Below are 16,627 nucleotides of genomic sequence, written 5' to 3'. Positions count from 1 at the left end.
CATTCCGAAGTGGTGAAAAAGTGGATTGATTACAGAATCATTCAATTTCGGAAGTGGCAACTACGCAACACTGGCCGCCACTTCATAGCTTTTGCGGATGTCTTAGCAGACGGATCTATGCGAGCCGGCTCCGTAAACATCATATGCCATGCGAGCCGGCCCTAGTGTATTTTGTGTTTACAGTAAAGCTGCACAAGTCAATGTGCGAAAGATAACTGAAGGCCTACCAAATTTAACTGAATCTCCGCTAAAGGGTCTTGGATAGCGCCATTAAAAACCTTTTATTACAAAACGTATTGCGCTTAAACTAACCAGTGGCTGCCAACGTGCTCCAACACAGCCGTACCAGTGACGACTATTCTTCCTTTTGCGCGTTCTTCGAAAGGCCTAAGCTGACACACAATGAATTATGAGGCAAGATACGCGAACTGTGTTTGTTGAAAGTAGCAGATGAGTTAGGAATTGTACTGAACATCCTCCAAAGAGGGCAGTGTCAGGGAACGTCTTCGACCATACCTCGAAATGTATATAAGAATGTGTTTGACCCCTTAAGTGCAGCTGAAGACAGCTACAGTTCTTCTTTTTAATTATCAGAATCATGTTAAATGCTTTGAAGTCCATCAGTAAATGCCAGAAATTAAGTGACATTTTATAGACCCAATAGTTTCTGAGAAGTGACGAAAAACTTTTTGCATGTTGTTGAGAATGTTTATATTCTTTGTCTGTGGAGATGGAAGTGAAACCACAAGTGCTAATGACCTCGCGAACATAATCGTTTTTCAATTTATTCTCATTCTCACGCTTAACTATTTCACTAGAAGTAAATGGAACACTGGTCAGACCTAAAAATTTTTACAGTTATTTTGGCATTTTTGGCATGCATTCTTGAGTTACGCGTCGTTCATGCACAGAAGTGGGTATGACATGATACGCCTTCTTGGTGTCGCGAATTCGAAGACAAGAGTGCTGCTTTCACTGTCGTTTTTCGTCGTCAAGCTGCGTATTATTCTTACTATTCTCCTTTTTATCAGGAGTTTCTGTCTTGTCAATTTTGCTTTTCGAGTCTTTGCGCTTGCTTTCTTTCCCTGTCTCTCTATAGCTGCCAGCGCTGCTCTTTATACGGTGTTTTTTCCTTGAGTTAGTGGGAGGCTTCACATCGTCTTCTTCAGTTTCATCCTCTTCAGATCCTTTGCACTTACGCCGGCCATTGCGGCACTCTGGCTTCATAGTAATTTTAGCGACCTTCAAGCTGATGGCAGTTGTGCTAACGGCAGTGGCTAACGCAGCTAACACATATTTCCTCTTGTGTTGCACTAGATGATGCTTTACCTTATCGAAATTGCTCCTGCCCTTATTATAACGATGGCGCAGAACACCATATCCTGTGTTTACGTGTGTGTTCTTTTTATTGAAACTCCCATCAGGCTTATGTTTTGCGATAATGCTCATACGTGGCGCAGCCCGTTTTTCGCGCCAAAGTCTCTGTGTGTCAGATAGAGCTACTGAGTCACAGGTACGAATTCCGGCGCCACTGCTGAGATTTGCGGTTTCACTGAAAACTTGGACGGCATGCCGATCGCTACTTTCTTTGCGCAGAATATTTTTTGTTGAATAATGTCCACTGGTCTTGATAAGAGGGTTCCAGACATCCTCATCTATTTCAGTTTTTTCGTGACTGGACACTTTTGATCCGGGGGAAAGACTTCGCCTGAAGCTTTCCAGCCGCATGTAATGCTGAAGCTCGAGGCAGACTCCTCCTCTGCATCTGCCCATCTGCATAAAAAGAAGAACGAAAACTGAAGTTCCAACCTAGGTGGCTTTGATCGGGTGATCATGGATTGAACTGTAGTCTCAACACATGCTCTTAACTAGTGAAACATTTTTTTAATACCTAAAATGCTGGCACCAAACGAAAATACAAATCTACATTGAAAACTCTGTGGCCCAATTCGGGTGATCGCAATACAAGATAAATAGCCGCAAATGATGTGGTGTTTGATCTAACGTTAGCTAACTTGTTTGTTATACATTATTTCATGAAGAGCAGTATTTCACGCGAAAAAGTGTGGTTACTGGCCTGATTAGAGAGGTGGATGAGTGTATCATACGCGTCACAACTATAGGCATGCCCAGGGTTCCCTTTCAGGGAGGAAGGGGTGGAGGAGGGGGAGACTGCGAGTTTGTCGTAGTGCCCTCTCTGCATCGTATGTAAACTACGAGGTCAAAGGTCTGCTCCCTCTTTGTCATGTTAGTGTATAGGGATGCATTTAAGCTCTCGCCTCTGAGGTGACCAGAAAGAGCGGTCACCCCCCCTCTCCATTAGTAGGCATGGCTGTGGTCTAAATAATATATTTTTTAGGGTTCTCGTTTGTTTTTATTCATGGAGCTTATGCTAATGCCAAGTTAAAGCCACGAAGACCTTCCTAAATATTGTTTGTTGTGTAAGGCACATTTTAATCAGATTTTAGCAGAAAGTGAAACATTCCTACAGTGATTTTTTCTAGGTTTTGCAAGGTAAAAACAACGTGTAAACACTAAGCACGCCATAAGAAAGGCTCCGAAATCACTTTTTTACACTCGAGATGATTCACAGGCATCTATATGAGAATATAAGGGCGTACATGCATTTAGCGAACATGAGCGGTAGCCTTATACCCGTATCCTCGGTATTCATTGTCTCAAAACACAAATAAGTCTTTCGACAACACTCATTGAAATGTAAAGTAAGAAACGTAAAAAAAAAGCAATCCTTGTCATCAAGTTAAAGCTTCTGGCGCTTTTCAACGTACGAAATCGCTCTGTGGTTTGCAATTTATTTTTGTCTCAATCGCGTCTCAGACTTCTCCAGTCTAGAACCTGTCTTATAAACTTAATTTCAAGAATTAATGTACGACAAGTTTAAATTTACTACAGAACACCGTACCACGTAGACTTCATTGCAAGAGACAAGAAAGGCTTTGCCGAATGGACAAGGTGTATGTATAATGTATTGACGAAAATAACATCGGAATCAATTAGTATGCTTTGCATCAAAACTATGTCTACACTTACACTTGTTGGCTGCCGAGTGCTCTGCATATTCACGTAGTAAAACCAAGAGCTCCCTCAATATCCTTAAAACAGCATTCATGCTATTCAACAATTTTTTTCAAGGAAGGAATCGTATCCATGTCTGCTTACCAGTGACGCGTGTTTCATAAGCTTTTTTGAGGGTTATTTAGGTAATATGGTGCAGTGTACTTCTCGACAGTTTGCAAGGTCAGTCCTACTTTATCACTGTTTAACAAGATACACCACTAGAAAGGAATCGCATGTTAGATTCCCTCGGGCGTTAATACGAGAGATACTTGGATTATGTGCTGGTTGCATTGCTTGTTTCTCGCATCACTTTACGTACAAGACATCGAAAGGATATATCTACTTCAATACAATGTCGGTAGCATGCAATACATCAGAGAGACAAAAACATCTTTTAGGATTCGTTGATTCGTTTCAATTATCACAGAGCCCACAGAAAATCAGCCCAAAATGTACCTCAATCAAAGCACCTAAACTTTACTGGCCATTCATTTTAACACCCTCAACCAATTTACCACCATGAAAAGAGGCATATAAATATATATATATATATATATATATATATATATATATATATATATATTGGAGACTGGTACTAGTGCACTTCAAGTTGTAAAAGACTATGTCTACTTAGGGCAGGTAATAACCGCGGAGCCGAACCACGAGATTGAAGTAACTAAAAGAATAAAATTGGGGTGGAGCACATTTGGCAAGCACTCTCAAATTCTGACAGGTAGATTGCCACTATTCCTCAAGAGAAAGGTATATAACAGCTGTATCTGGCCGGTACTTAGCTACAGAGCAGAAACCTGGAGACTTACAAAGAGGGCTCAGCTTGAATTGAGGACGACGCAGCGAGCAATGGAAAGAAAAATGGTAGGTGTAACCTTAAGAGACAAGAAGAGAGCAGAGTGGATTAGGGAACAAATGGGGGTTGAGGATATCATAGTTGAAATCAAGAAGAGGAAATGGACATGGGCCGGGCATGTAGCGCGTAGACAGCATAACCGCTGGTCATTAAGGGTAACTGACTGGATTCCCAGAGAAGGCAAGCGGGTTAGGAGGAGACAGAAGGTTAGGTGGGCAAATGAGATTAAGAAGTTTGCGGGTATAAATTGGCAGCAGCAAGCACAGGACCGGGTTAACTGGCGGAACATAGGAGAGGCCTTTGTCCTGCAGTGGACGTAGTCAGGCTGAGGATGATGATGAATATATATATATATATATATGAGATTTCTACATTTCGCGGCACTGTAACTGCGACCGGGACTGCAGAATTGGACGTATCTTTTTGTATTTCAGTGGAACTACAGCCTTTCTAATGTAGTACATACTGCCGTCCATTTTGATCTCTATTACTAACCGATCAATGGTTATAAGCTCGACATGTCTAACAGCTACCGCATACAGAACTAAGAGCCCCCGAACGTGGCTTGTCAGAACAAAATAGTATTCGCGTTAAATGCCCATTCCCTTCTTGAGGCGATAATGCGTGGAACCCCCTGAAATTCAAGAAAATTTTCTGCCCGCGTCGCCTCGCTGGGGTCTCGGGACGCCGTCTTACGCGGTAGAAGAAAGACGCCAGCCGACAGTCCCACTGAGCCCAGGTGATCGACGCCTGATTAGTGACGATTGGTCAAAAAACACCAGGCCTGCACGGATGGTGCAGCACAGACACAGCGAAAGCTAGAAGAGTGGCCTTTCAGAGTCTTTCCAAAACACCCATTCAGTAACTACAGCAAGCACAGTTGCTTGATGCCCACTAAGACATTATTAATAATTTTTTGGGTTTTAGCCCGGCATTCGCTGTGGTAATTTTCGTCATTCTTCTGAGAAGTGTAGTATCCTCTACACACTAGTGAGGAATTTCGTGCAATTTTCATGCAGTGGCAAACGACGATGATGAATGATAGCACAAGTGGGTATGCGCCACAGTTATTAGAGGAACAAGAACAATCTCTCGTGTTTTCCTGGAGCATTGGATGGCCCACTCCTTACGCTATTCGCATTGTGCGACCACTGGCTGTTCTTTCGCTGTTTTAAAACGTTTAATTAACGCGACTGCTTTCCAGACATCAAGCCTGCCTATGGCAAGTTTCCCAACAAGTCACAAGCACCAGTGTCGTTCAGTGGTAGAATACTGGGCGAGCACCCTGCGGACCCGGGTTTGAGCTTTACCGTGCCTTTGGTGCGAGTTTTTTTTTTCTCATTTTGGTTACGGACACCGGCCGCGGCGGCGGCGGTGGCGGACACCTGCGCGTAACCTGAGTTGTGATGTCCTAACAGCTTTCGCTGTGAAAAAAGGAGCTTCCAACTTAGCCGGCCATCGTCTACACTTGAGGGACGGCCACCCACGCACACCGAATGCAATGCTTCTAAGAAAATAAGCACTCACGACACCACTCGCATAGCACAGTGACCCCTGGAAGTTTTTTCCATTTTGATTATATATAAGTTTTTACGGCTTTGTTATTGTTCTCTCTCATTTTTTCGCACAGAACAACATAAATATGACAGCAAACATTGTGTAACCTGATTGTTGACTAACGCCAAACTCTGTCCAAAACTGTCAAAATAAACGCTTCTGTTGTTCCGGTTCTCACGCGGATGTGCTTTAATATTTGACTGCGGCCACTTTCACTACCACACCACTCCTTTGTATGAGTACATGTATATATATATATATATATATATACAAAGGAAAGAAGTGTATACTAAAAGGCTTGTTTTTTCGTGTTTTTGGACACCATAATAATAAGATCTAACAGACAATCATGCCAAGGAATGTATAAGGGATGTTATTAGACGCAATTGTAAGGTAAATGTGAAGAAAGAAAAGTGGGTGAAAAGATAACTTGCAGTGGGCAGGGACTGAACCTGCGACTTTCGATAACGCGTTCGATGCTGTACCACTAAGCTACCAAGGCGGCTATCCCCCCAGGCAAATTATTGGGTTTGTATGTGAATTTAAACGTGGGAGTGTCAGTCAGCGTCACATGTAGACATGGTGGCTTGGGTTACACTCACCGCCATCTGGTCACACACGCGCACGCATGCTCGCACACAAACACACACACACGTGCTCACATGCGCACACCACACAAACACACACACACACCCACGCACACAGACATAAACACACACTGAACGGAGGATGCACTTGGCATGCAGTACCTATCACTTCTCGTTATCAAGGCTCGCCATTGCGCGTTATTATATTTATTCTCAAAAAACCATAATGTACAATTAGCTCGCGTTCATAGCCCATGCCTGATAAGAGACGCCTGACAAAGTGAGTGAACTATTCAAGACGACCAGCTTGCATTAAAATTCACTGAAACACAGAAACAAACAAGGACAAGAGAAACCGAATAACCACTTAAGAAATATGACCCTGACGTGTCTGCCTATCCAGTGCTCTCCTCAGTGAACATCCAAAATAAGCAGTCCATTGCAGGGGCTTAACGTTCGTGATCTCTTTTTTCCCGACTTCTCGAGTAGCCATGGTGAGTGTTACACTCTCGAAAACGACATTACCTATTGACGAGTGTTTGGCACTATCGAAAACGACAATTCTTTGAGTTTAGCATCAAGCGTGCTTTGCAAGGCTACCCAGCACGACACCGAGGCGCGCGTTCTGCTCAGTGAGAGTGCGTCCGAAAATCAAACATCGCCGAAATAACACATGTAAACTTCCCAATTCAAACCACGCAGAATGCTGTCCATGAAGCCCGCCAAATTGCAGGGGCATTGCACAGCCCGAATGCCATCACCTTAAGTTCAAAAGGTACGTCTGGTGTAACAAATGCCGTTGTCTCTTTGTCTTCCTCGTGCAATAAAATCTGCCAACACCCTGGCCGCAAATAAAGATACGAAAAGTAAGAAGCTTACGAAAGACACCCTATTACGTCATCAATCCGTGGTAGCAAGTATACGATTTTTTTTCGTGTTGGCGTTGATGCAATGGTATTCAGCGCAAATCGCCATGTTTCATCTTTCTTTTGGACTAGAACTATGTGAGCAGCCCGTGGATTACATGATTCCTGAATAACTTGTTTCTTTAGCATCTCGCAAACCTGTTCATTTATCAATGCACGTTCCCAAGGTGACACAAGGTATGATTTCTCTCTGCGAGGTCTGCGGAAAGACAAAACGTACATGCGGGGCTTAACAAGAGACGAAGTAAATTATGGCGGAGCCTGTAGCTGTGCGACATCAAAAACACCGGCATGTTTGCGCAGAATACTGCGAGACTCGTCGGTATATATATATATATATATATATATATATATATATATATATATATATATATATATATATATATATATCAGCATGGTGGTTGAGTGGCCGTATCGTTGCATATAGTCCAGGAAATCCTCCGTGAATGGTGACAATGTGGTTTATTTCGACGTTTCGGCCTAGAGTCTGGCCTTCATCAGAATCCTGATGAAGGCCAGACTCTAGGCCGAAACGTCGAAATAAACCACGTCGTGACCACTCACGGAGGATCTACTAAACAATATATATATATATATATATATATATATATATATATATATATATATACATTTATTTATTTATTTATTCATTTTACCTGCAGCGCCAACAAGGCATTACAGCAGGGGGGTATATGCAAATACATGAATACGATTCATCATATGGGAAAAAAAAGAAAAGGAAAAAGAGAACTGACATGAGAATAAGTGGTACAAATCTGCACAATAGCGCGTCAAATGTACAAGCAGTGCCACAATGAAAAATTTACATGTGCGACAAAAACGTGTGAAACAGAGCATCAGATGTACAATTAACAATATTACCTGGTAGTTTATTCCAAGCCTCAATGGAATGGGGAAAGAAAGAACCCTTGTACACATCAGTACGGCAATCAATTTCACAAATTTTCCATTCATGGTCGCGTCGCTTAGATACAAAGTGCGGGGTTAGTAAGAAAATTTTAGGATCAAGACCAGTCTTATTGAAATAAATACGATATAGTAGTTCAAGTTTTTGATGCAACCGACGTTTACTTAGTGTTTCCCAGCCCAAATCTGATTTAAATAATGTAATGCTAGTGCGAAAACTATAATTTTTAGTTACAAATCGGGCGGTGCGGTTCTGGACGCGTTCTAGCAGTGTACATAAATTTTCAAATTGTGGGTCCCACACGGCGCAGGCGTACTCCGTAATGCATCTTACGTTGGTGAAATATAAAAGTTCTTTAACTTTTGGAGGAGCATCACTGAAGTTGCGTTTTAGAAAGTTGAGCATGCGGGAAGCAGAAAAGGACACGTGTTCAATCTGACGTTTACAGGTTAGGTTAGATGAAAAATAGACGCCGAGGTATTTATAATCTAGCACTGTATCAAGATGCGTACTTCCCAAAGTGTATTTTGATAAAACAGGGCTGAGACTGCGTGTGAAGGAGACGTGCTTACATTTCGCAATATTCAAAGTCATTTTCCATTTTGCACACCACGTTTGGATATGGTCGAGATCGCTTTGAAGATAGTCCATGTCAAGTGGGCTTTTGATACTGCGATAAACAACGCAGTCGTCTGCGTAAAGGCGTACTTTGCAGGACAAATTACAATATTGTTAATATATACAAGGAAAAGCAGGGGCCCTAAAACAGACCCCTGCGGAACACCAGAACTAACATTCACAGCACCTGATTTACAGCCGTTTATCAGGACACATTGGGTACGATTATGCAAATAACCTGTTATCCACTGGACAACATCATGATGTAGGCCAAGAAAAGACAACTTATGGAGCCGCAACGAGCGCGGGACAGAATCAATTGCTTGTAATCAAATTCAATCAAATGCTTGTATTGTAATGTTTTTACAATATTAATGAGATATAACAGACAATAACGCCAAGGAAGGTATAGGGGAAGTTATTAGGCCAATTGTAATGTAAATTAACTTGCCGTGGGCAGGATCCGAGGGCAGGATCCTGCCCTCGGCAAGTTATCTTTTCACCCACTTTTCATTCTTCTCATTTACATTACAATTGGCCTCATATCTTCTCCTACACCTTCCTTGGCATTATTGTCTGTTATATCTCATATATATATATATATATATATATATATATATATATATATATATATATATATATATATATATATATATATATATATATATATGTGTGTGTGTGTGTGTGTGTGTGTGTGTGTGTGTGTGATGTGTGTGTGTGTGTGTTCTGTGTGTTGTCATTTCATAACAGCTTTCGTTGTTATGATATCACAACCCGGGTCTCGTGCTGGGGTAAACAGGAGGGGCTGCTGAGCCGACTCGCCGTACCGGAGATGTCCGCTGGACCATCCACACAGAACTCGTGCCTGGCCACACCCACACCCCGAGCCCCGAGGACGTCAACGGCTCGAGGACAGGAACCCAGCCTTTCGAACCTCGTGCGTAGTTTCCGGTTCGCCCTAGGCTCCCTTGCGTCATCTTGTCGGCGTCCGAACAGCTTTAATCTGCCCGAGCGCCTTCGCTTTTTTTACTGGGCACGCTTCAATGCCCTTTCATTTTTGTCACCTTCCAGGTGATGTGGCGCTGTCGTCTGCTATGCCAGCTTTTCACATGCGAAGACATCACGTTACCCCCCACTTAAGAAAGTTATTCCGGTACAAGAAGTTGAGGGCACTGGGGACACGTTCATTCGCAGACGGAAACAAACGCGTAAGCACCACAGCACACTATAGCAGTTCTGAGCCCCGCACACTCGGCACATTCGGTCACAAAAGTACACACCAGAAAAAACTAGAAACAAGTCACAGAAGTAAAGCGTTATGACACTTGTATGGTGCTGTAAGGTTCACATCACAAGCTATAATACCACTGGGCATCGATTCTTTATGGAGACGTTTCTCACGAAGTTGGCAAACGGCTCATGTAACCTGCGCATATATTGTCACTGCCTGTTGCATATTTGACCGATAAGTCGTACTTTATAAGAATGAGGCTCCACCGTAACACGCGGCTGTTCACATGCTTGACTGCCTTGATGTACACAAGTGGTTTGTGGTCCCTCTGTAGAATGAATGTGCGTCCGAATAAGAAAATCTGATATTTCCGGACCGACCACCCACGTAAGAGCCAGGACCTCTCGCTCTACTGTAGCGTATGCCGCTTCACGTGGTTGTAGTCTACGGCTTGCGTATGACACTGGATGCAGTATTCTTTCGTGAGGCTGTATGAGTATGGCACATACACTTCTCGATGATGCATCGGTGCGGAGTACAAACGGTTTTGAAAAATTAGGCGCTTTTAAATTGGAAGGCGCAGATAGCAAAACCTTCAGTTCATCAAAGGACGTCTGTTCCCGTTCTCCCCAGAGGACTTTGTTAGGCGCCCTCTTCTTGATCAATTCGGTCAAGGCAAAATAAACTTCAGTGTAGTTGTGCACGAAATCTCTGTAATAACCTGTAAGGCCCAAGAACAAGCATACTTTTTAGTTTATGGGCATTCGCAGCCTGTATTTTGTCGAGTGTTTTGACCGGCGGTCGAATAACGCCCTACCCAACGAGATGACCGAGATATTCGACTTACTCTTAGCCAATCTTACTCTTTTTTGGCTGTATGGTCAAACCAGCCTCGCAAACTCGCTCGAGAAACGACTCAAGTATAGCTACATGTTCAGCCCAGGTTTCAGTAGCAATGAGCACATCGTCAAAGTAGTAATAAACGTGCGGTATGTCTGCTACCACTTTCCTTATGAAGTGGTTAAACACGGCTGGAGCGGTTTTAATACCAAACGGCATGAATCTAAATTGGTACAGTCCTGATGCTGTAAAAAAAGCAGTCTTTGGTTTAGAGCCTTGTTCTATGGGAACCTTCCAGAAGCCCTTAGCGAAGTCAAACTTTGAAAAGTATTTTGCTTGTGCAAGCAGACGAAATACTTTATCTACACGGGGTATAGGCTCGTTATCATTGACTATATTATTGTTAAGTAGTCTGAAATCGATGCTCCAACGCATCATTCCGTCCTTCTTCTTCACAAATACTATAAGTGATTTGCAAGCAGACTCCAATGGTTCTATGATGCCTTGTCTTAGCATGTCTGCTATTTCTTTCTGTACCACTTTTTTTGTAGCAAATGGCTTAGGGTATGACCGTGTGCTTACGGGTTTATCCATGGTCAATCTTAGCTTGCACTGTATGAGGTGCGTTTTGCGAGGAACATCTGTAAATACGTTGTCGTACCTGGTCATAAGTTAATGACTAAGTTGGCTCGAAACAATAAGTTGGTTATGGCACGTGGTCAGCTAAGAGAAGGTAGAAGAAGAGAAAGATCAAATAAAGAACAACCGGTCCAGTGAACGGGCATTGTCTCTGAGTCTCATCCTTTACAAAAGGTACGATTTGCCTTGGGGAGCGGCGAAAAGGCATAAAAGCCTAACAAGGAGCCTGCCCCCTGTGAACCAAGTACCCACCAAAATGACACAGTGATTACTGTGAAGTAAAAAGATAATAAGAAGTAAGCGCAGATGAGTTTCTACACGCAAAACTTGCGCGTACGAAAAATCATATATCAGCAAAATTGGCCAAGCAATGAAATAAATAAAAAATATATGCATCACACAAATTAAAGAAAATGCAGAGGATATGAAGAAACGCTAAAGTAAAATAGGTAAAATACAAGAAGAAACTTGAACTTTTGTTACACAAGGTCTCAAACACCAAAAGTAACAGCATCAATAAGCGATACGTTTGATAATAGAATAAATACAGTTTAGATAATATAACGAAACGTTAGTGTGAATTACAAACGAAAAATATTTCAAGGAGTGTGAAACAAAAACAATGAAGGTGATTATGTTTGCACATAGGTACGAATTCTTCCTGTATCTTCTTTTCAAAAATACTATATGAGACTTTATTATCAATTAAAGAAGCTAAAATTGGTTGTTCGTTGAGAAAATCCGCGATTTGATAGAACAGATTTTATGTGCCGTAATTCGTACGTGGTTTCTCATATGTGAACACCCTATGCCGTACGTTGTGACTGTGACAACTCGGGAGGTGTCTCTGATAAAACCATGAGCAATCAGTTGGTACCTGTTTATAAATAGGCATTGCGAAGTTTTGTTTTATGAGGTTGGTTACCGTAAGTTTCTTATGTCCCTTAAATAGAGGCACGGTTTGATGCCTGAAATAAACCCCTAATATTAGTCGTATGGCTCTCTTTCGCAATATGTGAATTTTATCAATGTTTGTTTTAGTCGTATTTCTTCATACCAGAAGACATGAATGCAGATATTAGTTAACAATCAAATGATATAGCTGTTTTTTTTACCAAAAAGGAAGGAGTTTTCGCAATTCGCAGAGCATACACGTGGATCTTTATATCTGTTACGAACGCAGTTTGTGTGTAAGGGCCAGTCTAAGTGTTCTTGAAAAAGTATCCCAAGAAAAATCTGCTCTGTGACACGTTCAATTTCCCACCCTTCAATTGTTGTTGTAGGCTTGCTTGCAATAGCTTGATTGCGTGGGTGAAATAAAGCATATTCAGCTTTTTGGGTATTTAGTTATAATCTCTTACACTTAAGCCAAACAGAAAAATGTGTGAGCCATAGATAGGTTTGGTTGAAGGTGTATAATGGAATTACCAGCAAATTATATCGTCGTGACGTGCGCATAGAAAACAACCTAGGGTGTTATTTGTATCTTAGGTATATCATAGATGTGAATTAAGAAAACCAAAGGTGCTAAGATTGATATCTGCGTAACGTCACTGATCATATTACTTATACCAGAGTCCGTCAATGCTTTTCTGGTCACGAAACTCCGCCCGAAGGTTGATATAGGGACAAAATCTGTCGCTAGAGGCGCCACCCGTCGTATGGGGGCCACAAGCCGCCGCCACTGCTGGGCTTGTATGCGCACTGCGGCCGACGTTTCGACGCAATTATGTGCGTGCTGTTCTTCCTGTTACCTTTGTTTAAACGTCTCTGAATGCATCAATGCCAACAGATAAATAAGTTGAAACGGGATCCAGTGTCGACGACGAATGAGAGCTGTTTACTTTGGAACGCACGCGTAGTTTACTTGGAAGTGCAGGCCCACCTTATAAACAGCAGCACATTAAAAGTGTTCTCACACCGCGCGATAACGCATTGTGTAAATAATTGCCTCATAGCCCAATTATATGCATACTTACGATGCCTCGAAGCGGTACTTGCGAGCTATAGCTCGCAAGTGTTGAAAGACGATGCTTATGCTCCATGCTCTTGATGCGAGCAGCTACTGCTTGATCTGCTCGACAACATGTTTGTATTTGCGCCCGGCCAAAGGGCGATTATGTTTATGCGGTAGGTGAGCTTTATATTCTGGTAGGGCCGCTAATAGGGGGAGGAAGGTGAACGAAACGAAACACGACTGGGTAGTACAGGAGCAATCACATTGGTTTATATCCGGCTCGCCTCTCGCGCGCTACTACCCAAGTATTCAAATGAACTGAATGGTTCAGACAGAAGTTTTATTCCAGACCTTTCAATTGAGTTTATACCCAAATGCGCAGTTGTTTTGGACACACGTTTGTGAGCGCCGATCGCTTTTTTGACGCGGGGACTTTCGATGCCGAGGGCTTTCGCGACCGCTCTAAACGTGCCCAACATTTGATTGATCACTTCTTTCCACGCAGTTTACACGGGACACCCGCCGCTTGACGTTTCCTTGTGTTTACTGTTTAGGGCATTATTATTTACCGGCCGACAACCCATGATTTCTCTGGGAACTAAAGTACAGCAGCCTAATCTGGAAGTTCCTTTTGATGCCAGTGCTAGCCGCTTGGCCGCCTCTGCCACTACCGAGGTACCTCATCACACATTTGTTTTTATTTTTTGGGTGGGAGGGGAGGGCGGTTATGATTTAAGGCGTGCAATAAATCTTAAATTTGGTGCTAATGATACGCCGCCTAGTAGACAGGTGTGTACTTATGAATGGGAGATTCACATATGGTGCATGTAATGGGGAGAAAGTTGGAAAACATTTATTTACACAAAATACACTGAGAACAACACTTTGGAGAAGAAAAGCACTAGAAACTATTGCAACTGTTCTGAGCAATGTTACACAATCTGTGACTCTACTGTACAATCTGTATTTCGTTTCATTAACAGCTGCACTCTGCCTTAGCTCACTGCCTAAAATAAACTGTATTTGAATATACACTATTTACACTATATGCAGATAAATATGAATAGTACGAAAATATTACAGTGTAATGTATATAAGATATACAACACTATATACAAATGGGAAGGCGTGCTCACATACACAGCCATTATGCTTAACACTGTGGCTTCCGCCCACCACTTCCAGGGCATGAACTGCGCACAGTTGCCCGCGAGGCTTTGTTTTTTTTTTCTCGAGTGAAGAAATGTAATCTACATCTCAAAAAAAAAGTGTACAACCTCAGATGTTGTCCCTAAAAAGTGCAACAGACAACCTACACTTGCTGACGCTGTGCGGCTGTCGAGCAAAATGCCCTCAACAATCCTCGCGTACACGTCACCGCATGCAATGTTTTGCACCGTGTACGTCTCTACATGTTCTGCAACAATTTTCAGGAGAGCAAGAAGACGGCTGCTAGGTACTTTCAAATAGCCCCTCGATTTTGTTTGGATCAAGGCAGATGGCTGACGTGTTGTGCTCGACATCGTTTCGATGCAGCCTAAGCAATCCAAAGTAGAAAACTTCTTGGCCACATATCCGCCGAGGTAATCCAAAATGGAGTCTTTGGTCAAAAGGGGGCCGAAAGGAAGCGACACGACCACCCCGTTCACGATGTGCTCGTCGGTTCTCACAACGTCGCTAGCATCAAAATGCTTTTCGCAGACACAAACATTCTTACTTTCGAAGCTGAAACCGCCAGCTTCCAACCGCGGTATAGCTCGCTTCATTTCTCTCGGAGTTCGGCGCTACTTGGGAAACAGAAGAGCGACGCCTTTTCTTTGTTGCTTCGGTATCCGGAGCTGCAACCCGTCACACAGCCCGTCTTAGGCATTGTTCATTCAAATTTTCATGCCGTCCATCTTGAGCACGGTGCACTGGCACATGAAGTTCGCGTTTCGCTGATGCAGAAACCGCGAGTTGCCACCACACAACGCCTTCGGGATGCCGCCGCGGCCAGTACGTTCCGCCGGGCGCAGCGGGGCGATGGCCCCCCTAGGACGACTTGCGCCGCGTAGCGGCCGCTCTTGGCACCATATCAAGCTCTCCCATAGAGTGACGGAGAAGTTTCGTGACCAGAACGGTATTAAGGGACTTTGCTTATACGTTATATTTGGTGTTGCCAAGACCGGCGTACTGTTGCCGACGACTTGGAAAACTTTTTTATAAGTTCTAGAGCCTTTCCATATGAAGGGAGTTTCTGACTCCATATGAAGGGAGTTTCCGTAAAAAAATATAGTGCTTAACCGGAACAAACGCTTTTCTAAAGTCGAAAAAAGTACCTATAGTAGGTAACTTATGTTCGAAATTGTCAAAAAATTTTTGTAGTCTAGTTGCACTGTTTTAGTAGATTTTTTCGGGAAGCTATACTGTTGTATTATCATATTTTCTTGCAATAAGAGATTTGAAAGTCGTAGGTTGATAACTGTCTCAAATACTTTAGAGAATATAGATAATATTGAGATAGGCCTATTGTTAGGGCCATTTTTATTACCACCTTTAAGGGTGACAAGTACTCTCGCAAACTTTAGTTCATCAGGAAAAATACCTGAACTAAGATGTGGGCTAGCAATATGTGAAAGCGGCTTACTTTTGTTATGTGCAACAGCTTTTCTTTATTGAAATAGAAAATAAATACAGGAGTTTTTGTCACCGTTACTTGGCGAAAGCTACTCCTTTTCCCTCATTCGGTACAAATAAAAATATGAAAAAAAAACAATAGCACATGTGCATATATACAGGCTTACATGGGTGAGAGCAAAAGTTCTCCTATGGGCAGAACAAACACGTAGACGTCATGCTCACTTTTAACTTTTGTCCCTCAGTATTCGTCACAAATCTTCGGTTCTTCGAAGAACTGTTGCAGCACCTTCATTGCTTTGTTTTTTGTTTTGGATGACCATGGACCTAGTATTTTATTCAACCGGAATGGCCACTCAAGATCTGACCTATGCAGTTTCTGTTCTAGTCGCCTTCGGCGTGTTTCGTGTTTCGGACAGCCGAGCAAGAGGTGACAGATATTCTCGTCGTCGTGGCCACATGAACATGTTGACAATGTTGCACGCTGAATATGAAGTAGGAAGTGCTTTGTGTAAGCAGTTTCGAGTCGTAGGCGATGAATGAGTGTGTCGATACGTCTTCGGAGGTCATGGTCTAATTGGTATTCAAGATTAGGATCAACAGATTATAGGGTCGATTCTTTTGTTTTCTCTGTGAACCAAGTACACAGGCATAATTCACGTTTTGTTTTTCTTAAAATTCAATACACATCATACTGAGATACCGGAATGAGACACGTTTGCGTAGAATTGATCGGGTTTCACCAACTCATTCGGATTTCATTTTCCTTAATTCCGCAGTGA

At 42.6% G+C, this 16,627-nt stretch overlaps 1 protein-coding gene across 2 annotated transcripts in view; it reads right to left on the bottom strand.

The window, feature by feature from the left end:
* Positions 1–752: 752 nt before the first annotated feature.
* Positions 753–16,627, bottom strand: part of LOC142786711 (uncharacterized) — a 60,813-nt gene continuing 44,938 nt past the window's right edge. For both annotated transcript variants that reach the window (XM_075884346.1, XM_075884347.1), the window contains one exon: positions 753–1,773. In XM_075884346.1, coding sequence (XP_075740461.1) covers positions 973–1,773 — 801 coding nt within the window. In that variant the 3' untranslated portion in view covers positions 753–972. The remainder of the gene's footprint in view (positions 1,774–16,627) is intronic.

Source organism: Rhipicephalus microplus, unplaced genomic scaffold (genome assembly GCF_043290135.1).
Source record: "Rhipicephalus microplus isolate Deutch F79 unplaced genomic scaffold, USDA_Rmic scaffold_28, whole genome shotgun sequence".
Taxonomy (NCBI): Eukaryota; Metazoa; Arthropoda; class Arachnida; order Ixodida; family Ixodidae; genus Rhipicephalus; species Rhipicephalus microplus.
This window is presented reverse-complemented; position numbering and strand designations above follow the sequence as displayed.